The sequence below is a fragment of the Chlamydotis macqueenii genome, chromosome 20, assembly GCF_036417535.1.
Source record: "Chlamydotis macqueenii isolate bChlMac1 chromosome 20, bChlMac1.mat, whole genome shotgun sequence".
Classification (NCBI taxonomy): domain Eukaryota; kingdom Metazoa; phylum Chordata; class Aves; order Otidiformes; family Otididae; genus Chlamydotis; species Chlamydotis macqueenii.
Window position 1 is genome coordinate 3,236,671 of NC_141575.1, and position 26,120 is coordinate 3,262,790.

Consider the following 26,120-nt stretch of genomic DNA (forward strand, 5'->3'; position numbering starts at 1 on the left):
GTGTGTAGTATTTCTTAACGTAAGGTAGTGCTACTCACAAAATATCCTGAAGATTTTATGCACAGGTTTGTTCCTTTTTTCTTTGTAAAGGAACTTTTGCAGTTTTATTTTTCCAATGCTGACTGGCGGTTATCTGTGAAAACTAGCAACAGGTAAGGGGATATTTCACTACCTGAGAGATGGTGTGTCTGAGAGGTGACACCTTTGGAAATAAATTATCTTCAGGTCATTCAAAACTACAGGATGCTTGTGGCTTGCACTCTGTTTGCATAGTAATTCCTTGAAGTAAAGGAGAGGCTTGTACTACATAAAGAGTAGGACAGAAATTTTCTGACTGCCAAGTGTAATTATGAGCTCAGCATTCCCCTTAGTAGCAGAAGAACTGAGACTGTAAAATTAGCTGTCAGGTTAATTTAATTTATTTCAACATCAGAAGCATAAATCTGCATAAATCAGTGGAAACCTACGTTATATGACCTGTTTGTTATGGCACAAATAGAAAAATCCACAATAACAGTGGAGTAGCAGGGAAAGGAAAAAAAAAAGTGTTTTCTTTTCTCTGAGATTTACAGACTGCTGACTTTGGCATAAAAACCACCTCATTGAATGCAGGAAGCAAAACAGAATAATGCATGTGAAATAATACCAGTGTTTGGGTTTTTTTTTCTTTTTAGAAAAAAAAAAATATCCTGTTTGCTCCAGCAGCTCCAGACATCTCCCCATGTTGAATCCTCCCAGTATTTATAAGACGAAATCCAGCTCCTCTTGCTGCAGTATTACCTGCTCCTTTTTCAGCTCTGTGAGGATTTTGTGCTGCTTTACAGCCAAGGCAGAGGCTCCTTTATTGTCTTGCAGGTTTTCCAGGCAGCTGGAGACCAGAGAAGGATGGGGATCACAGTCAGATAATTAAATTCCATTAACTGAATGCTCTTCAGCAAACAATGCCAGGGATAGGAGCCAAGCTCCTATCAAAGCAGCTGTAAAAGCAGCAGTAGCTATGGAAGGCTCTGCAGAACGTTCTGCTAGACTGGGAGGACACCTCACCACCCTGGGGCCATGTTGCCAGGACCTCTCCTCAGGCAGCTGGGCTTCCCCAAGCATTCGGTGCACAGTACTGACTGGTGAGGGCCGCCATTACAGGGAGGGCTCACACCTTCCCTCACAGTGCCCCAGCCCAGCCAGCACCGAGGGCCACCATTACAGGGAGGGCTCACACCTTCCCTCAGGGTGCCCCAGCCCAGCCAGAGCCGAGGACCGCCATTACAGGGAGGGCTCACACCTTCCCTCACAGTGCCCCAGCCCAGCCAGCACCGAGGGCCGCCATTACAGGGAGGGCTCACACCTTCCCTCACAGTGCCCCAGCCCAGCCAGCACCGAGGGCCGCCATTACAGGGAGGGCTCACACCTTCCCTCAGGGTGCCCCAGCCCAGCCAGCGCCGAGGACCGCCATTACAGGGAGGGCTCACACCTTCCCTCACGGTGCCCCAGCCCAGCCAGCGCCGAGGGCCGCCATTACAGGGAGGGCTCACACCGTCCGTGAGAGCGCCCCAGCCCAGCCAGTGCTGAAGACGGCTGCAGTAGGGAGCTCGCCTGTGCTCTGGAGAGAATAAAACTGGGCAGACTTCTCTCCTTCTGCTTTACCTGCACTACTCTGCAAGAGAATGATTTTATATTTGCTCTTTTCCCTGAGCTGGGACAGTTTTTCTCCCTGTGAGCAGGCAGGGGCACCTCCACCTCCTGCTGAGGGACACAGCCCAGTCAGGACAGGCCTGTGGTTCCTGGCCCACATCTCCCCTCACCGTTTCTGGTGGCCCAGCCAGGCCAGCTCAGCCCTGGCTTTCTCCCGGAGAGCTTTTTTTCGGAGCTTGAGGAGGGCAGCCTGGTGTCTAGCTCGCAGCTCTTCTCCCCTCAGACACTGCTCCGCCATGGCCAAGCTGAAACGGGAGAAGGTGCCGGAACCTCCGTAATGGCGGCCGACATCGCTCCACTGGGGACAGAGCAGAGTCATGTTTGTTGGAGTGCTGTCCGTGTGATGAGTTTGACATGGGTCAAACACTGGTACGAGAGCTGATGTTACCTGGCTGTCAGAGCTGGCCTGTTCGCTGCTTTCTCCAGAGTCATCCCCTGCACAGCTAATCACCGGAGGCGACAACAGAGTCAAGGTCTGATGGCCGTGCAGCGGCTCCCCATGCTCTGCTGGCGGGAATCCTAAGGAGGACATTTAGAGCCACTGTAAGTGAAATATTTATCTGTAACAGAAGGAAAAAAAGACCCTAAAAATGGTTCCCATAGTATGTCAGTTGCGTCCATTCCCAAATTAAAGGCGCCTTTGCAAAGACTTGGCAGCAAGGCCTGCGCGCCGCCCTTGGCGGGAGCCCGTGGAGAGTGACCCCACAGCTCTTCTCTTACAGGAGTAGGTTACCAACACTAACCTCACTTTCAACTGAAATCACAGTAAACAGGTAAAAAGAAAGAAAAAAAAAAAGGGGGCCTATAAATAGGACAAATATCTCTCAACTCCCAAGATTATTTTCTGTAGAAGGGTCAGGAGTACAGAGGGAGATCGCTATGGTTTAAATATGCATAAAGAATATAAGTATTTATAGTCAAAATTTTTAAAATTAGTTAGCAAATTAGTGAAATTTGTGATTATGTACTCCAGCCCCTGGATGCTGTGCTGTTTCTCATGCCGTGCTAGGAAGTGGCGGTGTTTGCCCAGTACCACCAAATCCTTTGGTTTAGCGTTCACCTTCTCGAAGCACTGAGCAATATGAACCCCTTCCTCCCAGAGGTTTTATTTCTCCCACTATGCTGGGATCCACTGGAGCATGATCTCTTTCTGTCTTCAATGCAGATTGTTTCAGTGAAAGCATCTCTTCATTACTGAAGATAAGAAAGAAAGGAAATATTTTCTTATTGCAGTCAGAGATACCATTTCAATTCCTAGTTTTCATGGTGAAGTCCTCTGTGGAGGCTGAATCTTTTTCCAGCTAGCATAGTGCTTATTTTTATGCAATATTGGAATTTTTACCTGTGCAAAGGTGCCTTTCTGGTAATTGTATCCATAAGATTCTAGAAGTAATTCTCAAGCCTTTAATTTATGCCACTTTAAATGAACATTAAAATGTGCACATACGATATTCTCATTCCCACCAAGGTATATGATAGTAAAGCAAAATGAGGAAAATTATATTTTTCCCACATGTTTCAAAGGGCCTTCTACCTTTTAAAAAGAGGCAATATCTCCTACAACACTGGAAAAGCATTTATACTATGGTTTGTGCATAAATCGGAGTAGAAAGACTGTATTGCAAAGAAGGATACTTCACAGCAGAGATCTGAATGAATAAGATAGCTAGGCCATAATCTTAAAGATAACGCGATGGCCATGTAAGCTGTTCTTAAGTGACTTGAACATCCATTTTAGAAACAACACAGTGCAAATGCTGTAGTGCCCCAAGTCATTCATATTGTCAGACCACAGGCTAAACCATGCCTGAACGCATACTGCCTCCTGTACCTGCCAGCTGCATCGTCACCTTCCGACTGGTATCCTCGCCACATTCGCTCTGCAGGGTCCAATCTTGGCACAGAAGGATAACTGCCTTTGGAGCCACTGCACTCCTGCAAACACAGAAATTGTCCATAGACCTGAATGAGCCACTTGAAAGGCAGGACTTCAGCCTTCTTCCCTAATCTTCTTGGGAAAGCCCTCTGTTGCAGATCATGCTTTTCATATGCCCATAATTTCTAAGGAGTTAGATTAACTAGTGAGCTGGATACTACTCACAGTAAAGAAAGGTGTGTGGGCATATGGAAGTAAGGTAGTATAATAGCTCACAAACTGTTGTGTACTTAGAGCTGCTTTCATGGGAGTCAGGGTACTGTGTTCATCCTAAGGGCTTTAAAAAAAAAAAAAAACAACAAAAAAAAAAACACATAGAGAGACCACTTCTGTCTGAGCTGTTCAAACATACTGAGAGATTTTAATTGAGCTAAAGTGTCCTCCAAAGCAAATACTCTCAACAACGTAACAAGAGCTTGGAATTGCACGAGGTCTTTGCTTGTGTTTATGCATATGGAGCTAAATTCTTCTAACAAATGGACACTGAAGTCCATCAGTTCCTAACTGGCTTCAGAATCTGAGGCTGGAAGGTGAACAACAAATAAACAACATGATAGAATTTTTTTTTTTTAAAGGATACTTTTTGGTCAAGACTAGCATCTCACTAGGCTCTCATGTCAGAGCAAGGATCACAGTAATTCTCTCTCAAGGACTTAAAAATCCTTCTCTCGGTTTTACAGCAAAACCAGCCATAGACACCAAGAGCTGCTGTACCCAAGTGATTTCAGGTCAACAGTCCAAATGACAGCTTAAGGGACTCCGTTACCTGAGAGGCCTGGGCACTTCCAGAAAGTTACCCTGATCTACATTCTTTACCAGTTAAAAAAAAAAAAACAACCCTTTTGATTAATGGGCTCTAAGGGAGGAAAAAAACAGTGGGGATGGGAGGAACATTTTGCTGAATCCACAGCAGTAGCACAGGATCCGAAATAACAACTTACCTCTGAATTGTGCTGAAGCAAGTCACTCAAAAACCTCTGGCTTTCTTGAACCTCTTGCTTTGCTTTCTCCCTCAGCACTGTAAGCTGCTGCTTCTGCTGGAGCTGATGGGCCTGTGTTAGGAAATTACATGCTATAAACGATATTTTTAACCAAGTCACATGATTCCTTACAGCTGGGGGGTAAAGGGCAGCAAACTCCAAGAGAAGGCAGCACAGGTATTGTGCAGCCAACTCCTGTCATCTCCTGCTGCCTTTGGAAGGCAGCACAAACGCTTGCTTTGGCTGCAGCAAAGCGACGCATTCTTGCCCACCAGTGCTAGAACAGGATCTGCAAATAACAAATGAAGGTTAGGATCCCTCCCTGTGGCTACATGGGGTTTATAAACCTGAGGCAGAGTCAGCTGATGCCAACTGATTATAGCCTGCATACAGCTGAATCCAGGGATAGTTAGCACCTTTCTTCCTGGGACAGCAGAACGGAATTGCTCTTTGCTTCTTGCATAGGTTGCTTACTGTACCTTCAGTTTGTGAGCCAGTAGTAGGGAGGTTTGCCTTAAATTGTCCAGATGGCTCCTGTGTTTCTCTTCCAGTGTTGTGTAGCTAGGGTCTCCCTCACCTGCAGAAGCTTAGGAAATAGATTGTAACAGTCACCATTTATTAATTGAAAAGATAATATCTGTGCTCCATTTAATAGATGCTAACTGAAAAAGTATCGGAGTTTACCAGAGGGGAGGCGGTGGAAGCAGTTTTCCTTCAGATTCCAGTTGGATGCTGCCCTGAAAATGTGTTTCTACACTGTCAAAGTGCATGGGGATTTAGGCATTTGTGTTTTGCCAGCTGGGTACACCTTGTAAAGAATTTTTTCAGTGGGGTACCGGGGTGTCTGCTCGTCAGCTCTGCTGCATTTCAGGCCTGGCTGTACTTCTCAAAACATGCCTGAGTCATAATACATAGATTTAAACAGGCGATCACCGAAAGGGGAAGGGGGGTACATTGTTCCTAACTGCATTTTCCTTTTGAATCCTCCCTGGGCCTATTTTTCGAAGCCTCCCAAATCTGACATCTGCTTTTATTCCTGGAATAGCTTCTCTGCATACATTTTACTTCTTCTACCATATCTGAAGTAGGAAAATGTCACTACCTACATCATGTCACAAAATCTGTTAGCATAAAGTCCTGCAAGTATGGAGAGGGGTAGGACTCAATAAGACTTTCTCTCTTTTGTCACAAGGGAGACAAACCCATGAAAAAAAGTTTTCGTTTTTAAGTGGGGAAAACAACTCATGTTCCAGCTGCACCTATTTCACTGCTACTTCCTTCTTGTAACCCTCCTGTCTGTCTTTTACAGTACAGGTGATGTAATGTTTACCAGTGATATGTTCTTGGCTGCTTTGAGCTTCTCAGATGAATTGCTAAGCTTATGCAAACAGGTTGCGTATTTACTCTGTGCTGTGCCACTGTCACAGCAACCAAAGTCGTAAATGAATTGAAGTGTGGGTCATAAATAGAAATAGGTTTGACCTGGAAACTTGAGATAAAATCTGTATTGCTATCCAGATTGTCTGAATCCAAATTACCCCGTGCCTCAGGATAAGCCCATGACTTGTTTTTGCTTTAAATCTGAAGGATCTTCAACATGGAAGGATCAGAGACGTGGGCTTCTTTGCATGTCAGGATGCTTTTTGTGTTTACGTGGATGTGAGCAAAATAAAAAGTTAATGCTTCAAGCCTGATCCAGATTTTCCGTTAGACTGATGCTATGTTTTTATAAACGGCTTGATTGCAAATTTCACTTACCTCTTACAGTCTTACTGTAGGGGGCTTTTCTTACCCCCCTACTTTTCAGAATCAAGAGACTGGATGAAAATCTCATCTTTTATTTCCGTAGTGCCTATCTCCTGGTTCTGGAGGGTTATTTGAAAAGGAAAAATGATACTGAATTTCCAAGATATCGCATGCCCAATAAAGAGTTCATCCTTTTAAAAAGATTTTTGGTTTTCCCCAGTCTTTCTAATGTCAAGGACTGATTCAGACTCTTTAATGCTTATAGTTACCAGAGATGATTTTGTGAAATGGCATATTTAGGAAAATCCTGTGGGTGAGAGGGCTGTTGTTTCTACAGGGAAGTTTTATTACTGGTTTTAAGCAATGTAATAGAAAAAAAACAAGTGAACCGTTCTTCGGCAGGTATACAGGCAGCTCATCACTTTCAAAAGCCAGATGATGATGCCTCCTTCAATACTAACAAATAAGGTCATTTTATAAAAAAAAAATACAAGCCAAATGTATTGATGCTAAGTTGTCTGAGTACCTTTTAATGCCACCATCTGGGCCGTGCTGAAGTATGGTAATCTATTAGGATATAGTTTAAAATTGGCAAGTATTTTCAATTTGTGTCTCAAACTGAACAATGTTATTGCTATTCTTCTCAAAACCTGACCAATAGTATTAATCTCAAAGTGAATAAAAAGTTTGTTCTGAACTGTTTTCAGTCCTTTTGAAAATAATTTTCCTAATTGTGGCTATTTCCAGATGCATTTCTTGTGTTGCAGCATCCTGCGTTAAAGAAAATACCATCTGGCTAAACTTCACATCCTCTTACGTTATGATGAATGGCATTTTACTGCATACCCAGATAGCTTCAACGTACATACACTCAGTCTTTTTAAAAAAATGCTATTTATTAAATCACTTTCCGCTGCACCTGCAGAATCTCAGTAAAGCCCTGTAGAATCTCTGTGACATATAATTAAAAAAGCCAGGCTAAAAGTCTCATTTTTCTAATCACTTGAAGCTAGGCAGAAGCACTTACTGCTGCTTTACTCAAGGACAGCTTTTTCTCTTTCTGCCCATGTCAGCAATCACTCCAAAACAGTTATTGCAAAAACACAAACTTGCAAGTTTAGATGTGAGAGCAACTTTGACTACGTTATTGCCTGGAGATGTATGAGGATGGGATGGAAAGTGCCCTGAAAGGCTGCTGTGGAGTGGAGCAACAGAGCCAGAAGGAATTGATGCATTTAATACCCAGCTCAGGGCAACCCTTCCCCAATGCAGAATTACTGTGCTAGCTCAATTCTTTATTATTTTAGGATGCTGTTCAGGCAAGGGACGGGATGGGTGAAATACCACCCAAGCATTTCAGTACTCTGTTAGCGTGCAAGATCTGAGCTGTAGTGATGACAGGTAAACGGAGCTGCAGAAAAGAGGTTTGCTAACTCCTGATCACAGCTGAGATGTGCGGCACAGGCAAAGGCGATGGCTGTTTGGCCCTCCTTCAGCAAGATCTCTGAGCTAAGAGCAATCCTTAAGCAAGAAACTCTAAACTTGAAGGCTACACTTGTTTACACAGGAAAATCAAGGGGCTGATCTGCATTCTTGAGTATCTTGGAGAATCTGTATTTCCATGCTTGCTGAATCAGTTTCTTCTCTCCTCTATAAATAGGTCTGGTATCCCACTTGTCGTTGGAGAGTAGCTGCTTGCTAGACAAGGGAATTAATGTGTCCTGTGCTGCTCCTGTCCTCTGCATATTTTGTGTTTATAGCTAAATCCTCTGGTGCGGAGGGTTGGCCAGAGTTCAGCTACCAGCCAGATGTTGCAGCACATGGCAATACCTCACCCTGCTGCTGACCCTTCCACGTGTGGCCTGTCACATACAGAGCAGCAGAGCAGCTCTCGCCGCAGGCTAGCAAGACCTGGACCTAACTAAAACCCTGAATTTCCATGGGATGCTCTTCTACTGCTCATCGATTATACTAAATTCCCTCAACCCTCTACACTTGCAGGGTGGATACCAAAGCTACAAACTGTATGACAAAGCAACACTGGACTCCAGAGCACGAAGGGCAGAAGTGTGTCCACAAGCTTTGCAGTGGTGTTTTACAAATAACAGGACACTGTGGGGTAGTAGCGTGGAGAGGGACGAAGTCCTGGCTTCTTGTGCACACACAGGCTGTAGGATGGTTTATCAGCCAGCTAATAAGCAGTGCAAAAACAGTCGCTGTGGGTATGGAAAGAAGGGAGGGAACAAACTGGTATCAAAGGAAGCGAGAGCAATTCTCAAGAGCAATTCTCGCGTTGCCTGTCACAGAGTCAAGCAGCATGCTCTGCTTCAACGCTGCCGTCATTGCAGATTGCTTCAGAGGTGTTTGAAGGGTGATGATGGAGCTCACTGAAGCTTCACCAGGCAGAAGCTTTGTAAAGTATAAAAGACAGTGTAGGATTTTGAATCAAAACATGAAATGCTGTCTTATCTCAAAACTATCAATGAGAGGACAATTAGCTGAAACCATGCTGCTACACTTCTTTGCTGAGTTCCCTAATTTAACCAGTTCTTCCTCTGCTACAAGCAAGAAGGCAGCTCCCTCTAGTGATACGAAAAAATATGTCAATCAGCAGTTAAGGGGAAAGATGTAACATATGAATATTTTTTCTTTGTAATCCAGGTTAAAATTCTGCATTTTAAGAATAATGGAGAGCATTCCATTTGCTTTCTTAATGCCAATTACTTTAAACTACAAGCGATGCTTAAGCTTCAACATTTAGAAAATACTTTTTTAACAATAAATTTCAGCTTAAATCGTGTTATGTCTCAAATACAAAAAGGAAAAAGAAGTCTGGCCCTATGAAATGAGCTTTTTGGCTCATTTAGTCCAGTCTGCCTCATAGTCCAATCACAAGGCTGTAGGAAGGGGCATAGGATTTTTTTTAAAATTATTTTATTTTTTAAAAATCACTTAGTTCCCCTTTTTCAATAGCAATACAGAAACTTGGGTTCTGTGGGCTGTATTCAGAGGGTGTGCTGCAGTATCGTGGAAAATCCAGCTCATCTTCTCAGCTCCCTGTGGAAGACCTGGTGGTCTGGCAGGGATGACGGAAAGATTTTGTGTAGTGATGTCTCTGGGATAAGCAAAATGTGCAAACCACTTCCTCATCAGCTCACTTGGTTAAACCAAGTTTTGTGCCTAAGCTAATTAGAGATGTGTATAAGATCTATGTGAAATACTTTCCAGTGATGCCTGTGGAGATGATTTGTGTTCATCATAGCATGGCCTTACACCATTTGCAATTCTGGATTTTATACTGGCTGTGTTTATAAAGAAAATTCAACAGTTCGGGACAGGTTCACTGTCTTACTCCAGGCAGTAAATACTTAATATTTTTTTAATATCTGCTTCTTACACTGTGTTTTATTATGTTTGAAAATGAAATTTGTCATTTTGCCAACTATGTTTACTACAGAAAACTTTTCATGTCTTTGGCACAGCAATTAGCAGTGAGGTGATGCATGTATCTTTTAAAGGTAAATATTTACATTTTGCAGCAGTTGTATAATTACACATCATTATGCTTCGTGTGCATGGTGACTTCTGTGTTCTGTGAAAGAGAACAGAATCAACTGCTGGTGTGATGCATTATAGCCGCCAGTGCAGCCTTGCATCTGAATGCCCTTTTCCTGACAAGACTGGTGAACAGATCCACTTGTGACCCATATTTCAAAGCCACATTGTCTTCAGAGTGACAGTTCTGTGCCTCATCTGCAGCAACACGGCCGGTAGTGACACTGCTGGCTTAGAGTCAAACCTGGGGCTGGAGCTCACCCAAGCACCGGCAGCTCCTGCAAATGCTTGGAGAAGGTAAAGGTTTCTCCTGGTGTAGACACCAGGCAGCAGTTCCTATTGTTCATCTGGTGAATAGTGGATGGCAGGGTCTTTTTGACAGATAGCTTCCAGAATTGGGGCCCTTGGTTATTAATATTAAATAAATACAATGTCTTTTGCTTATGGTAAACACCTCAGACAACAGACTTATTGTCCAGTCCTGTAAGATGCCCTCCTAGTCCCTGGGGGGTGGGGAGAAGCACAGTAAACAATGCTGGCTTCCCCACCACCTCAAAATCCAATATTCCATGTAAAATTTTGTGGGGAAAACAATGAAGAATCCTTAATAAGAGCAAAGGCTTTTTGTAAGTACCCTCTATGAGGAAAGGTTATCTGATCTTGTTCTTTTGTTAAGGGAAAAGCCCTTAAAACAATGCACCATCTGCTACTGCTTGGTGGAAGCAGGCAGAGATCTCTTCAGACAGAGCGGCCTGCATGCTACTGTTTGCCATTTAACTCCTTCGGCCACAAACTTTCCCTTATTTCTATGCAAACAGTTGTTGTGAGCAGAAGTGGCGATGCCCTGCGCCCCACCCTTGCCTTGGCCAGCCCTGCGGCATCTGTGAGCAGATCTCTCTGTTCAGCCTGCATCCTTTGTGAAGCCCTGTAAACGTTCTCTGCCTTGATGTCTCTTGCTGTATGAGCTGGGTAATATCCCACACATCTCATGTGGTAATTATGAAGAATTAATTGCAAGTTTTTTCAGTCCTAGTCAGAACTGTTAGCAAGAATTCCCTTGCAGTGAAGCACTTTTGCAATAGTATAAGAAGTACCTTGGGAGGGCACCGAGTAACCACTCCCCTCGGATACTTTGGGAAATACTACCTTACCCAAGTCCTGCTCAAAGCTGTCGCGAGTCTTGTCTCCAGGCCTCCGAGCGGCAGAGAGCTGCAACCTGGGGCTGTCCGGTGTCCTCAGGCTCTCTCTGGGAGACTGGTTGGCAATTTCCTCTTGATTCTGAACTTTCAAAATAGTCTGACACCGGTAGTGATTCGTCTGAGCTGTGAGTTCTCTCTGTGGGCTGTGTCAAGGTAATAACAACAATTACTCAGGGATTTTTTGAGATCGTGCATGTGTATAAGCAATCTTTTGAACTTAAAATGGTTATTTCATTTTAACAAAGCTATCATTTATTAAATTTTGCTAAATGGAAACAAAAAACTCACTGAAAAGTCCTCCTTGCCAATGTACAAAATCTCCTTTCTTGTACCTTGATGTTGTCAGGAAAGCTAATACTGCTCTGAAAGAGCTGGATATTTTTCAGCCTGGTGGCGAATAGAAACAAGTCTTGCAGTTTTGAAGCTTAATTTATGAGGACTGCATTGTACAATCTGTGCCATTGTTAGGACTTGGTTGCACAACCTAGCTCTGAACCTTGGCAAAGTTTTCTGAAATCGTTTCAGAGACATAAAGTACTGCTCTCTGTTCAAGCATTTCTGGGACATGTGCTGAGCGTGGGTATGGCCCAGCCAAGATTTGCTGTATATACTTTAATATTTCAGAACAATGTCAACACCAGGTCCCATAGTCCTGAGGAAGATCTCAGCTAACTGGTTTTACTTTGTTTTGATCTGTAACTATCTGAGCTTAACTAAAAAGATTAGGAAGAAAGGTGTGAAAGCAGGCATTTATCGATCAAGCCTCTGCTGAAACACATGCAGGGACACTGAGACACACTGAAATGGTGACAGATGTTTTCTTTTTTTATACAGAAAAATGAATGTGGAATTTTTTTTTGGTCAGCAATCAGCTTAGCGAAATCTCATTTCATTTTTCTCATTAATAAGCTTTTCTTTGTTTTTCATGACCCAGAAACTGCTAAAACGATTAGAACAGCTTCCACTAACGCATCTTGGACGTAGTCTTCAGAAAGTGGGAGCAAAGGTGGATGAGAGAGAAAGAGAAGAGGTAACAGGGTTTTCTTAAAAAGCAGTTCTAGTATTTGTTGGCAAATGCACTGAGCATTGTCTCTGCATTTGTGTTGTGTTAGTTTTTTAGTCAATGCCACTGTTTTCTTTGGCTCTTGAGAAATGCCTGCTTCTGTTTGGAAGGAATGATGTCAAGGTCTGAATCCAACCCTGCCTGTTTCCTGGGAAGGCTACTGCCAACATCAGCAGAAGTCAATGACAATTCTACAGAAAATACTGAGATTACAGAGGAGTGGCCACCAACCCCTCTCCTCCAGACACAACCTGAGGCTCTTTGGATTTGCACTGGCTAAAGAGAAAGCATTACTGGGTCCACAGTAGGAGGCAGAGCCCTGCTCTAACGGCTCAGACCATCAGGCAGCTCCTTGCTCTGCCCTGGCCCATGAGGCTGCCCCGTGCACTGAACTTAGGGCAAGGGTGTTACCATCTTTTTGACTCTCCAGAGATGCAGAACGTAACAGAAAGCCACTTCTCTAGGTAACTGAATCCAAATAAGGATGAAATTGCATACACAGTTTCTGGCAGTTTGGAGAATTCCCATCAGCGAGTCATTTGCATTAGCAACAAATCTCCGCCAGCCACCCCTGCGGACTGCAGAGCAACCGTGCATGAAATGGGAACATTTCTTATGGAAAGAGGCACCTGCGGGATTTCCTGCATGAACATGTTTTCACAGCTCTAATTAAACATGTAAACACAAAACGCTGCTGTCGAAACTGGCTGTGGATAAGATCATGTTCAGGAGCGCTGATTTTGTGATGCTGGGTGTTTTATACTTGTGAATGAGGCTGGCAAACTGTCAGTTTTTAGCAGGTAGCTTTGTCTGGATGAACTCTTGAGGAGAATATCTGTTGTAGCCAACTGCAGACTCATTATCAGTGGCAGCAACAGTGGAAGTCACAGCATAGACCTCATTCAGCCGCTTTTACTATCACATCGTCTAACCCAGCTCTAGCCACACTGGTGTCGAGCTGTACAGGCAGGAATTTACCACAGGCTAAGAGCACAGCACTAGTCCTGCCTGTTAGCAGAATCCTGTGAAGTTCTGTGTGCAGGTCAAGAGACAGGCCTCCCTCATTCCCTACGCATGTAATGGAGTTCATGGACTCACAGTGCCAATGTGTCTGGAGCGGGAGAAATCATGACCCTGGAAAGTGTGTTCCTCCATCACCTCCTTAGCACAGTGCTGCTCCTTTACCGTGTGGCTCTACCTGATCAGATCGTAGGTGTATGCCCTCAGCAGGGGTGTGAACCAGTTGGTACTGGAGCAACTTCAGGAACAGCTGGATCATGGCACTCTCATGCTGCCCTTACTGGTGTGTGCTGCTCACTGGTGTGGACAGAAGGACTCTCATCCACTTTTGCTTCCTGTGAGTGAGCGTGCAGGCTTCAGGACTAGGTACAAAATTAGAATCTAGATCATATGCAAATAAAAGTTGAGGAGAATTCAAACACAGACTTTTACTCTGAACGTCTGGATTATCTATTTTACCAGTAGCTAAGAAAGGGTTGGACATGGGGTGGTCTTTCCATTATATTGTCCCCTTACGCTCACTACTGCGTGTCGGAGGGAGACCTCAACCCACAGGGAGATGAGTCTGGAGTTGTTCATAATATAGCAACACTTTCCACTTCTAATCTCTAAATACAGTGATATTTTATCTGTAAGTAGCTCTCCTCGTCTTTGGAAACAGCACTTGCAACAGGGTTGTGATTTATTGTTTGAGAGGTTTTACTGGTGGGGTTTTTTTTCTGTGATGCTCTAAGGGCTTTGTTTGACTCCACTGCTCAAACACACGGGAGCTTTGCTTTCTCAGTAATTGCATTGTTCAGGAGATCAGTGCAATCTGTCTTATTTCTGCCTTGTCTGTGCTTGTCCATTACAGCGGAGGGGCTATTCCCTTCGGGGCCCATGGGAGTTCTGCACCCACCTTCCATTACTGTGAATTAGAGTTGCATATAAACACGCACGCAGCAAGACAAGAGTGATGGACCCCACCATTTTCTTCGGAGTGGTGGGCTGCGCTCTCTAAGTGTGTCGGCAGTGTGTCGCCGGCTGACTCTCTTCACTGCAAGCTCTGAATGCCGGGCGCTCATGTTTTATACATTTGCCATCTTCCGTGACAGAACAGCTCCATAATCCTTGCAGCTGATCTCTCGGAGCAGAAATCGGCCCAGCCTTCGCGAGTGTGGTAGCATCGCCCAAAGAACACAGTTTTAACTCTCGGTAATTCCAGTAATTACTGTTCATAACTTTGGTAAGCTGAGCTGTCTGGACTTCTCTCTCCAATTTTCATTTTCGTCTTGTTTACTTTTCACTGCAAAGCTGTAAACAATCTTCTTAAAAAGAATGCTGTGCCTTATATCCTGCCTTCAGTTAAAAAAAAAGGGCTTTTCTTCCCACTAGAGCTTTCTGCAGTTTAGCTGCAAGCAGGTTGGCACAGCCGGCTCGGTCCCGGGTGCCAGGGAACTGCCTGTTACTCAAAGCCCCGCCATCCCCACCCGGACCAACACCTCACTCTGCCCTTTGGAAGGGAAGTTGGGGAAGCGGTGGCTGGTTTGCTGCACATATGTCCTTTGGTAATGCCTCTCCAGGTCGTATTTAATCATCTAGGGCTCAGGGATTTTATTCCCTAAGGGAAGACCTCTCTGCCAAGAGATGTGTGTCCCCTGCGGGCTCTCTGGCTTTGTCCTTCTCCATGGCTGGGCAGGGGCACGGTCTGGTTTGGAGTTCGCGGTTGTGTCTGTCACCGGAGATGACCCACCTGGGGCGGTTACACAAATCTGTCTTTGCTCCCTGAGATACCGCCTAAACGCAGAGGGCTTTCTATCGACTGCCATCTACATTAAACATTTAATTAACATAGGCTGGCTGAAAACAACCTACGTTAATGTAATAATTTTTTTCTGAACTTCCTGCTTCAAAACCTATTTTCCATAATAATCACCACGCTCTGATATGTGTCCTGTTCAAGGAAACTTCGTGTTTGTGAGTCGATGTTGCTCCTCATACACACAACCTGCAGAGCTGCAGCAATCAGAATTTTTCACCCGCTTTGGAGCAAAGTGAGTGAAAACAATTACTGAAAATGAGTTTAATAGTACTCGGTTGCTGAAATCACTCCGTAATCCCCTGCACAAAGGAGGTCAGTGGAGATTGCACTAGGTACTCGCACACATCACCGATTTTTTCTCCTGCCCGTGCCATGTGTTACAGCCCTGGGGGGTTGTTTTACCGGGGTGCGCAGGTGTACCTATTCAGGCGGGGCACCCAGGGGCCCCGCGCCCTCCGCCCTCCCGGCCTCCGCGGGCGCGCAGGGGCGCGCAGGGACGCGCGGGGCGGCGGGCTCATGGCGCCACCTGGCGGGCAGCCCCGGCGCCGCTGCCGCCCCGGCCCCGCCGCAGCCCACCCGGCGCGGAGCCGCCTGCTGCCGGGGCTGCCTCTGCTGCGTGGAGGGGCCCAGCTCCCCCGGGCAGGCGGGGAAAGAAATGTCCCCCCATCAGCTACCAGTCTTCTCGCGCCGCTGGGAGTCTGCGTGGAGGGCAAAACTCCTGGAGGGGAGGATCCATCTCTAAAACACCCCGGCTGGACCCTTCCTGCTGAGCCTCAGCTCCCTGCGCACAGGCGGCTCCCTCTGTCAGCGTACATTGTGTCAAATTCTGCCTACTCGGCAGCTCGCTGGGCGAGGAGTATGGAGCAGGCTGGCTCCCTGCTGCATCGGTGCCGTTTATTTTAACTACCTGTGTGTGCAGCGAATTTAGCAGAGAATAACATATCCAAATTTGTTTACCTTCTAGCGAGGGATCTGTGAGATGGAGAGGCTGGGCTGGTTACTGGCTTCTCATGCAATAGGCTTATGTCCACCTCGGAGCCCTTATTCACAGGGAAACCTTTTAAAAAGACAAATGAAGGCATTTAATAAATACGCTCTTTGTAGAAATGAAATGGCCCAACCTTTGGCATCTATCCTCTGCCTACTTATGTGTGAGCGCTTAACTTCCGTACGGCTCTTCTTAGCCACAGATTTCTAAATATGTGAGGTTAGGCTTGTCATTCCTTTCTTATTTCTGGGAAAGCTCAGGCACCAGAAGGTGAAGTGATGTGTCCAAAATCAGTGGCAAAGCCACAGATAAAATTAAGGGATGCAGTTTCACAGGTGCAATAGCAGTATGGATACAGCCTGGAAGACCCACTGCTCAGGGATTTTCCAAGACACAACACTTCCAAGGCGAGATCAAGCTTAAACACTGCTTTGTAGAATTGAAAGGCTTGGGCCGTGGCACCTGAGCGTCCCTGTTGCATCATGTCAATAGGATCTACCTTGCAATGTGTTGCTCAGGTCTTCCCCAGTGCTGAGACGCCTCTGTCCTGCGCTGTCAGTGGTCCGTGGCAGCTCTTTGCTCGCAGCACTCCCACCAGGCAGAGGAGTGGGTATTTCCCTCTGTCTGTCCAGTGCTGTTGCTCCTCCAGTGCTACCTGCAAGGCTAATCCTGCCCAGTCCATGGAATTGCCTATCTGATGTCACACAAAACTGGTCAGGATCTGGGGTGTCCAGAAGCATTTGTATAGTCATTGTCCTGTCTTGCTCATCCTTGGATGTCTCAGGCTCTGGGACAGAAGACGACTCATTGGAGAGGTCCAAAGTTGGCTCTGTCAGTGTTTTGTCAGCAGAATCTTTAACCCAGCTTGCTGCATTCAGCCTCTTAGTTGCCAGCTCAATCTTTTCTGCAAGTTCCTTGGATAGACTATGTATGGCTTTCACTCGATCCTGTTTACTTCTGTATGGAGAAAGACCAGAAGTCGAGTCCTTGGAGTAAGGTTTTGCATCTTTGTGAGGAAGGGAAAAGCTCACAGGAGATGTATGCAGAGCTGGGGGAGAGCAATCCCTCAAGTCTTCACGTTTCAGAGGACTGAGAAACCAGCATTCACATTCCAGTGGTGCTGGAGAAGCTAATGCTGCTCTTTTTTTAGGTGATTGAACTGTTTCAAGAAGTTGATTCCTGTTTAAAGAAAAAGGAGAAATGTCAGATTATAAAGACAAAGTAACAGTGGCTTTCTGCACAGACCAGTATCCTCAGCTAAAGCCCTTTGCAAAAGAAAAAGAAACAGGTTTCCCTCTCTATAGATACATTTGTCAAATTATAGATTCAGGACGGAGCGTGAACTGCTGACAGATGCAGAGAAGAATCGGCCTGGGGCTGGCAAGGAACAATTGTTCTTTAAAAATACAAAGCGTAAAATCACAAAGCATAAAAGTAGACTGAAAATTTTGCCTCAGCCTGGATAGCCTGAGCATCAGTCTCCTTCCATGTTCAAAAGCACTCCCAGATGCTCCCAGGTCTGTAACCACTCTGGAGAAGGGTGCAGTGAGGCTGATTTCAAGATGAGATGTGGTAGTAAGTTAGTCCATTGCCCTGTTTCTCGTCATTTACAACAGAATACCATGAAAAGTCTGCAGCGTGTGCTGAGAAAGAGGCTTTCTAGGATGCTTTTGTGTCCGAGTACCTGTCTCTCTGATCCTCACTCAGTGGAGTACAGGATGTTTTATCCACCCAGGCCATGAAACTCCTCCTCAGGATTCCACCACTGCTTGGCTCCTGAAACAGAGGTGACGGTTAGTGTAAGTGCTACACAGCTAGGCAGCTTGAGGGTAATATTTGGCTTGTGTTTCACTTAATAATTGGTTCATGTAACTGGAAAACTGCATGCACCAACGCCAAACCTGTTCTTCCAGCTGAAGCAATGGAGGTTTCCAGCTTTTGACCCTGAACTCAAGGGTTCCAGCTTTACTACTGAGCCCAGCTGTTCCTGCCTAATTAGAAGTTAATTGGTCTATTTTTCCAGATAAAGCTCTTTCTCCCTGACACTTTAAAGCATTCGTATGAAGTGTTTCATCTCCTGCATGGTGCTGCACTGATCAAGATTGGAGGGTTTTCAATCTGCCACTCCTTTATCACTTACTTGCTCAAGTTTACACTGAGGACTTTCTTTTGCAGAAGTTGTTTCCGCAATGAGCTTACGTATTTTGTCAGAACACGTTTTCCTTCCAATAGCTTCTTTCTGTTTCCTGTACACTTCTTGCAGTCTCTTATTTCTCGTCTCCATGGCCTGCACCAAAGACTTTTTCTCTTCCAGGCTTTTTTTCTTTCTTTCTTCATTCTTTTGATACATAAATTCCTGAACAATTTCAGGGCTGTAGGGGTGAGGTTTTTTAATGTTTACCCTCCTCTTTAAAGGGTGCTTAAGGTTTTCTTTCTCAGGCCCTTTCTGTGGAGGGCTGCTTGAGCATTTCTGTCTCTGTGGAGATGTTCTTTTTCCTCTGCTGCCATTTCCTGAGCTGCTGGGCTGGACTCCAGCTTTCATTAATGAAGATTGTCTCTTTTCCCCGCTGAAGGCAGAGAGAGTTATGGCCCAAGGTCCATGTGAAGGAGAATGGATCCCTAGGTATCGTTGCAGAACTTCTGCCTTTCCTTTTGTAGCATCTTTCAGGAGCTTGGTATGTCTGTCTTCATCATGACACTGGCTTTGCAAGTGTAGGTTCCTGAGTATTTGTTTTGTGTCCTTGGTTGGTGCATTGCTGCCCCTTTCAGCAGGCTTACTGGAGGGAATCACGCAGCCTTTGAATTCAGGGCCTTTCCCCACAGGTTCATTTCCCCTTTCTCGGGAGCTGTTTGCCATTGGCATTGCTACAAATCCTCCACCGGGTTCTGTGGAAAGCATTTCGAAAAAAAACCAGTGATATTATTACTTCAGAGATGTATCAACACCTGTATCTATCATGTGCACCTCAAAATCTGCTTCCTGGTCTGAGAACTATTTGCATGTGTAGCCCACGTGCAAATCGCATGTCAGGGGGTTTTTTTTGTGCCGAAACGACAAGGGTAGCAGAGAGGCAACTGTACCAAAGGTATTTGCTGTGGTCTGCTCTTCAGCTGTTCTCAGATTTGGAAATGTAGGAGGTGGACCAAGCAACTTTCTAGCTAACTTCTGACCTTCTCTCCATGTAGAAGCACCAGGTAGCTTCGCACCTGAAAGAGAGGATTTGTATTTAATTATTAAACGCTCACAGTTTCTTTGAAAGAAAATCATAACTCTATTATAAATCTTTTTAATGGTGATTTCCAGGAATCTCACTCAAGGTGTGGGGAGTTGTAAAAAGTTTCAGTCAAAGCAGGTTTAAAAAAAAAGTTGATGCTACTTTGATAACAAAAGGTTTTTAAAGCGCTCAGACTTTGGAGGCTGTCACTCTGCTAGGGTCTATTCACCGAGTGACAGAGAGCTGGTTCATGAATCAGATGAGGGCAACACATGAAGGTTCAGTGACTTCCTAAGGCTTTACCATTAGCATTTATATAATTTAACACTTGTAGCATGTTCACACAGTTCTTAGAAGTTTTACTCAGAAACCATTGACTCCCAGAATCCTCCAGAACACTCAGAGGAGCTCAGGACACCAACCTGGGAGCATCTGAGATGGCAGCTGCAGACAGCTGGTACTTACTGGGTACCAGCAGATTTAAGAACTGGAGGGAGAGGGATAATGAAAATATTATTTTCCTTGTGATTACCTCAAACTCACCAGAGTAAACAAATTCGTTTTTAAACTGGTAAGGATCAGCAGGATGCAGTGTGGAAGAATCAATGAACCACACAGGTTGAGGGACAATGTGTAATGCAAAAATAAACGATACAGTATGCAGCACTAACAAATTATTCTTGCTTAATAGGCGGTGCCACATAACAAACATTTATCACTGTTTTACTTCATGATTTCAGATTGCATTCACAGCATGCCAATACTTGCATGGGCATAATTACGTATTTATTGCAAACACTTCTCCAGCAGGTGACTGAACAGGCTTGCAGGTTTTTGCATGGAAATCCTCCCTGTGAGATTCTCCCCCGATGAAAATATTCAAGTTGTTTATAAAGAAAATATTTTACTCTTAAGTCCGTATCAGCCTCAGTTTAAAGATGTTACTAGGTCTGGTTCAGGCCTTTCTAGCTTCCGTTCAGTAAACTTGTCTATGGGCTGAGCTGAGGGCGGGCAGCACCCCTGAGAATCACCTGCTGGGCACGAAGCACTTCCAGAGCCTGTCTAGTTAATGGGATTGCGCTGGGATTCCCCTTTGCTTTGTGAACAACAGCTGTAAGGCAACATCTTCTCAGCTAACAGCCCTGGGCTGGTACCACGGCCACTGGTGGAGTCCCAGCCGCTTACACCAGCTGAATGTGCAGCAGGCTCTGAGATGTTCTGGAGGCTTATCTTAATCGTGAGCACAAGAGAAATTATGGTTTTCAGACAAGGATGAGCTTCGCTCTCTGTGGGGCTTAAGTCACTTCCTATAATCACACGGCCTTACTTGGGAAGCCTTCAAAGGAATTGCTCACTACACCTACGCAGTTCGGCGCCTGACAGCAGGAGCCGTGGATAGAATTGCCAAAATTTGTTGAACTCAGGACAGCTGACATCCATCAGTGTTTTTAATGAAACACCTTGCTGTATTACTTTGTTTCCTAGTTTAGCAGTATTAAAAATGCAGGATGTATTTATTTTTATTCTGTCTTAGTTTCTCTGAACGCAGCTGATAAATTAATATGCAGATCTAACAACCTTTGCTTCACCGTGTTGTCTGATTTCAATTAAATATTTTTTTAATCTACACAGTGTTTATTAACTACAGAAACTATTATGCTAAAGTTCAAGAGCAGTCTGCATTTCTGATGAAAACACTCACTAGAAGGAATTTTTTTTATGTAGTCTCCTGCTTTTTTCTACCTATGAACAGTTGAATATTTTATAGCTGTTGTGACTTAATTTTTTGTTAACTGCAGCAAATTTATAATTCATCAAATTCCTGAGTACTCTGGCTCTGACCCCTGCCCCTCATTCATCTCTTTGTAGCCCTTCCTTGGCTCTTTCGCTGACAGAAACTAATAGCCAATAAAGACACCGTGACACTGGCAGTTACAATGATGAATGCTTCATGTGGCATGGTCTTATTATGACCCACTCTCAGAGGAAGATCAAGCCATTTTTCAAACAATCCATTAAAACAAAAAAAAAAAAAGGAGGGAGAAGGAAATTATTATATATTTCATGCATTTTAAATAGTACTTAGGTAGCAGAGCACATGATGCCACTATGCTCATAATTTCATCTGCATGGTATTAGCTTGGGTTTTTTTCCTTTCTGTTTTGCGCAAGTTACATATCCAGTACCTTGGCTAGTGTGAAACACAACCGCTTTGAGGAAGCACCGCCACAGCACTTCCACTATTTGCCTTGTTCCCCACAAAGTCTGAATGCAACAATTTCCAATCCAAAGTAATAGGATTAAATGGGTAAAATCACTCCAGTCATTAAAATCTGCCCTTAGACATACCAGTCAAAGAAGTCTGAGAACCAGTGACTGGGACTCTGCTGCTGCTGACGTTGTAGTAAGGCTGTGGATAATTCATCTGACTTTTCACTGCTTTGTTTTGGTCCCTGTTTTGCAGGCCAGGAAATCCCTGCCTTTTGGTGGCACTCAATTCATTCGGAATCATGGAACTGAATACGTGACAGACAGCTCTTCCCACCTAGGACATGTGGCTTATTTTTCAGTGGTAGACAAAAAGCGGTGTCAGGCGGCCAGTCGGACACCACATCCTGGGGGGTCTGCACAATTCGCCAGCAGCTAACCCAGAAATCCAGCCCCGTGTCCTCATGCTGCTGGTGCTCATCTTCCGCCTCCTGGAACAAATGCTGATTTCTGTCTGTTCCCTCCGTGGTGTTCTTTGTTACCTGCTTGGTACATCTAGGGTCTGGTCCATGACTGCAGATCCTAAGACTTGGTTTTATTTATTATTATTTGGTATTATTGTTTTAATTACCAGCTAAAGATTTTGGCAAGTGAGTGCCCAGATGCCACAGACCTTCAGTAGTTTTGTCCATCAATTTGTGTAACTTCTCATGATTTTCATCCTTACCTTTACCTGTCGCTGCTCTCTGCAGAACAGAGGACTTGGGTGAAGGCTGCCTCTGGCTTCGCTTTTGAATTCTTTGTGCTGAGCTTCTCTCTCTTGGGTCTTTAATCAGAAGGAAAAAACCACAGAAAATAATTAGTATGCAGCTGAAGTCAAACTGCAGGTGTGGCTGCTGTCACCACCAAACCAAACTCAGTCCCGTTCACTTGGAAGGCAAAAGCAAGAGCCTCCACAGTGACACTGGTCACAGAACAGGCAGGACTTTTTGTGGCACTGGGGCTGTCCCAGCAAAGCAAGCGCTGATCTGCGTCCCCAGGGTTATGTCCGTGACCCCGTACAGCAGTGCGCCGTGCCACCAGCCCTGACCTAGCTGGGACATCCAGTGGGTGCACTGGGACACCTTTCCCCTGGGTGTCTCTCTGGAGATCCAGACCAACCTTTCTGTATACAAACACTGCACACTCGGGCAAGTTGCCTCTAACAAAGTGTTATGATACAGCATTGCTAACCTGGGATCTTGGGGGCCTTTTTATAACCTCTCCTTTGTCCAGGAATGGAAAATTCTTCTCTCCCTGGTATTCTGTGCTCTTCGTCAGGCAAGGAGAGAGCAGAGCTCAGGTTCACAGCACTAAAACCTAGACAAACAGATATTGGAAACCTGTTAGGCTACAAGGAGCAGTGCAAGTGCTGTATTCAATAGCACTGTATGTATGGAAAGCAGCAGCAGGCTTCCTAGGCCAGGCTGTGGATATCTGACTGAGGCAGTATCTGGCAAAGCCGCTGTGACACGCTTTTTTCGGTGGCAGTCAGTCAAACTGAACAAGCTGCATCTGAACCGGGTGTCTGGAGCTGTTAATCTTCAGCCTCAGAGGCTCTGTTCTGCAAGTTGAACTGTTTGTCTGCTGGTTCTCTAACTCAGTTATGTAAAATTACCTGGCTTAAAACCAAACGAAACTAGCCTTCCCCCGAGAACATTCAAAAGAGGCTCAGCAGGGATTGTGGCTTTGCTCCTGGGCGTTAGGAGGGGTGACACTGCGCGGTGATGACCGAAAGTGCTGCCTGATGCAGCTGAAAGGGAGAGATGGCAGCAAGGGCAGGTGCTCCCGCAGACCCAAGGTGAGCACCGTGAAGCACTTCCATACATCATTGTAGAAGGTGATTCAGAGCAAATCTAAGGGGAATGCCCGTGGAAGCTGGTGGTGTGTGACAGGGATCGTAGTGCCCAATGAATTAACACTAATGCTATTACAGCAATAAGATTTATTATGTACAGCTTTTCAGCTCGTCTTCTCTAGTCTGATACACCCCCCGTAATCCCCCTTGGCTGAAAGGATTGCCAAGCGGGCGGGATAACCACGCTGGCCGTAGGCAGCCCTTGCTCTTGAGCCCATGCACTACTCACAGCAACCTGGGACGTTAAATCACGCTAAATTAAAGTGACAGCTGTAGAGGAATGGTACTTCAGGCCCAAATTTAGCAGCAAAGCAGGATAAGGAAGTCTAATAATATTTGCTTTCAGATCCACACTAGTTCCACTGACTGAACTGTTAAATCCCCTGTAATGCCTCTGAACCGCACAACTGCTTTAAATACCTGCGATGCCTCTCTGCACTACCGTGTGCTACTTCCCATTTCATGCTTTATGCAAAAGGAAGAGTGTGGAAGGAAAGGGGAGAAAATAATATATTTGCAGCAAATTCTTTACAATTTTGTGGAAAGAAATTTATAAATTTGTGCGTGCTGGGGAGTAAATCCATTGGAGAAGTGAACTCAGTGAGCAGGTTGATGTGTATAGCACAGGGAGGTTTACAGCTCCCCCAAGGGCTGCAGAAGTAAATGAATTTACCACATGGACATGGTTGCTGCCCAACATAAACCAAAGCATGGGGTGGAAGCTGTGTGGTTAGTCATTCAGCTGTACCGAAGCACTGCTCCGCCTTTCTCCATAGATACCAGACTGCTACTGACCTCTGTAAACTGGAGCAGGAGGAGCAGACCCCACTTTGCACACCTTTCTCTTCAGGGGTCTTTTTTGCAGTGGCTCCTTGGCATTGGCAGAAACCAGACACTTCTGCTCCTGAGACGCTGCTTGCTGGTTTTGCTTCTGCTCCTGGATTCTCTTCTTCAGCTGCTCTAACTTATTTTGGGGTGATTTTTTCCACAACTCTTCCAGCTTCTGGTCACTGGCCTTGATGGCTGATGGAAGGTGCTGTGTAGGAAGTAGGAGAGCCGTGGGCATGGGAGCGTCACTGCGGCTGCCGTGTGGGACAGCTGAGAACGGACTGCTCTCTGCCCAGGAGAGAGGTGGGTGACGCAGAGAGCAGGGAGACTTTTCCTTTTGTGCCGTGTGACCTCTTGAATCTGCCTGCTCCCTGAGATTGTCCCTTCTTGATCTGTACAGGCTCTTTGCAGGAGTTTCTGTCCCAGCTGTGCCTTCGCCATCTGCAGCCTCCCTCCTGGCAGTGCTGCAAGGCGCTGAGCGCGAGTCTCGCCTCGGGGACAGAGGGGTCATTCTGGGTGGGCCAGAGCTCACAGCAGGGCTCTCGAGGAAACAGGTCTGCAGCCAAGCAGGGGAGAGAGCAGCACAGTTTCCCTTTCTTGAGAAAAAGAAAATCAAGACTGATATGTAGGGTGCATTATTAAATTGTTCAATAGACTGTTAATATGAATGACAGCTGAGTTTCTACAACATGCTTCAACACTGATCTCAGTGTCTCCACAGCATCAGCATTTTACCAGTCACCAGCAGTTTGGAAAATGAAGATGGTACTGGGAAAGTGCAAAGCGAACCGTGGTCTGACAGGAGTTATTTCAAGCATGGGCAGATAGACTAACACAGAGCACTGGTGTCAGGGCATTGGCTGTTCCACTGGTTTGCTGGTCAGCATTTCCAAGGGTGACATTGTTTGGTGACTTTTTCTTTTTTTTTCTAATGAACAGTAAGGTGCTAAACTTCTTCTAAAGTCCTGCATCCCAGAATTTTAAACCCCTTTATGTGTGCCTTTGCCTCTTCATCCACTGAATGCTGTACATTAAGGTGATTATTTACCTGCAGGCTGAAGGAATCTCATTGCTCTTTTTCTCATTCAAAGCTGTTTCACCTTTGCTCCTCTTGCCATCTACAGCGTAGGAAAATATGTCAATGTCAAAATGTCCAAAAGGTTCCTTAACCATTACATATACTTGGCAAAGAGCCTGCTGGCATTGTAGTTCTGGGTCGGAAAAGTGAGAGCTTGTTCTTTGGTATAAAAATCTCGGTGTATGCTGTCTCCATGCCACCCCGGTCTGCAGGGCAGACTGAGTATTTGGTGACTAGCCTGCACAGAAACCCATGCTGCTTTTAGTGCCCTGTGTCCCAGCTACTTGAGTACCACAGTAAATGGTGTTAAAGTGTGCTCCACCACATCACATTGTGCCCCTGTCACTAAACCCAGTGACAAAAATTCATCTCGTCTTTCCTTCTCTTGTTCAAATGGCTTGGGAGCAAGAAAAAAAAAAGATTCACATATAAAATCACAAGCTCCAGCAAAGCTTGTAACAGATCAACTCAGCACGCCTCTCTTGCTATCTTCGTTACCGAGACCGGGGTCCAGGCAGTGACGATCTCCCTGAGCATGGTACAAATCCCTGCTGCTTAAGGATGAAATAGCATCCATCAATATTAAAGGCTGGCAGCTTAAACTGTTCCTGGCCAATAAGCCATCTCAAAAACAAATAGCCAGCAGAGGCAAAAATAAAAACAAGTAAAGTCCGTTCTTGTCATTAGTTTTTAAGAGTCTTGTGGAATTTGGTTAAATTTCCTGCTTTTTTCTTATCCCACTTTGTCTTTTAGAGATTGTTTTTTAAATATTATATATTTCCTGCGAAAGTAAATGAACAAAATTCTGTGTTTACATCACTTCAGTTATCTCTAGGACAAAAAAAAACCTCAGAGGCCAAGCACAAGTGGCTTTTGCTTTGCTGTAGCTGGTGGGTATTAATGTGTGACTCCTTGTG

General features: G+C 45.1%; 1 protein-coding gene across 1 annotated transcript in view; it reads right to left on the bottom strand.

Annotated features, from left to right (window-relative positions):
- CCDC187 (coiled-coil domain containing 187) overlaps positions 1-26,120 on the bottom strand; it is a 41,944-nt gene that overhangs the window by 13,211 nt on the left and 2,613 nt on the right. The window contains exons 5-20 of the mRNA XM_086764151.1: positions 25,174-25,243; positions 24,093-24,721; positions 22,128-22,226; positions 19,059-19,184; positions 18,118-18,863; positions 17,662-17,753; positions 16,477-17,156; positions 15,947-16,046; positions 11,058-11,248; positions 5,085-5,191; positions 4,567-4,677; positions 3,521-3,624; positions 2,750-2,883; positions 2,078-2,208; positions 1,800-1,987; positions 781-868 (exon numbers count right to left, since the gene is read on the bottom strand). Of these exons, the coding sequence (XP_086620277.1) occupies positions 781-868; positions 1,800-1,987; positions 2,078-2,208; positions 2,750-2,883; positions 3,521-3,624; positions 4,567-4,677; positions 5,085-5,191; positions 11,058-11,248; positions 15,947-16,046; positions 16,477-17,156; positions 17,662-17,753; positions 18,118-18,863; positions 19,059-19,184; positions 22,128-22,226; positions 24,093-24,721; positions 25,174-25,243 (3,596 nt within the window). The remainder of the gene's footprint in view (positions 1-780; positions 869-1,799; positions 1,988-2,077; positions 2,209-2,749; positions 2,884-3,520; positions 3,625-4,566; positions 4,678-5,084; positions 5,192-11,057; positions 11,249-15,946; positions 16,047-16,476; positions 17,157-17,661; positions 17,754-18,117; positions 18,864-19,058; positions 19,185-22,127; positions 22,227-24,092; positions 24,722-25,173; positions 25,244-26,120) is intronic.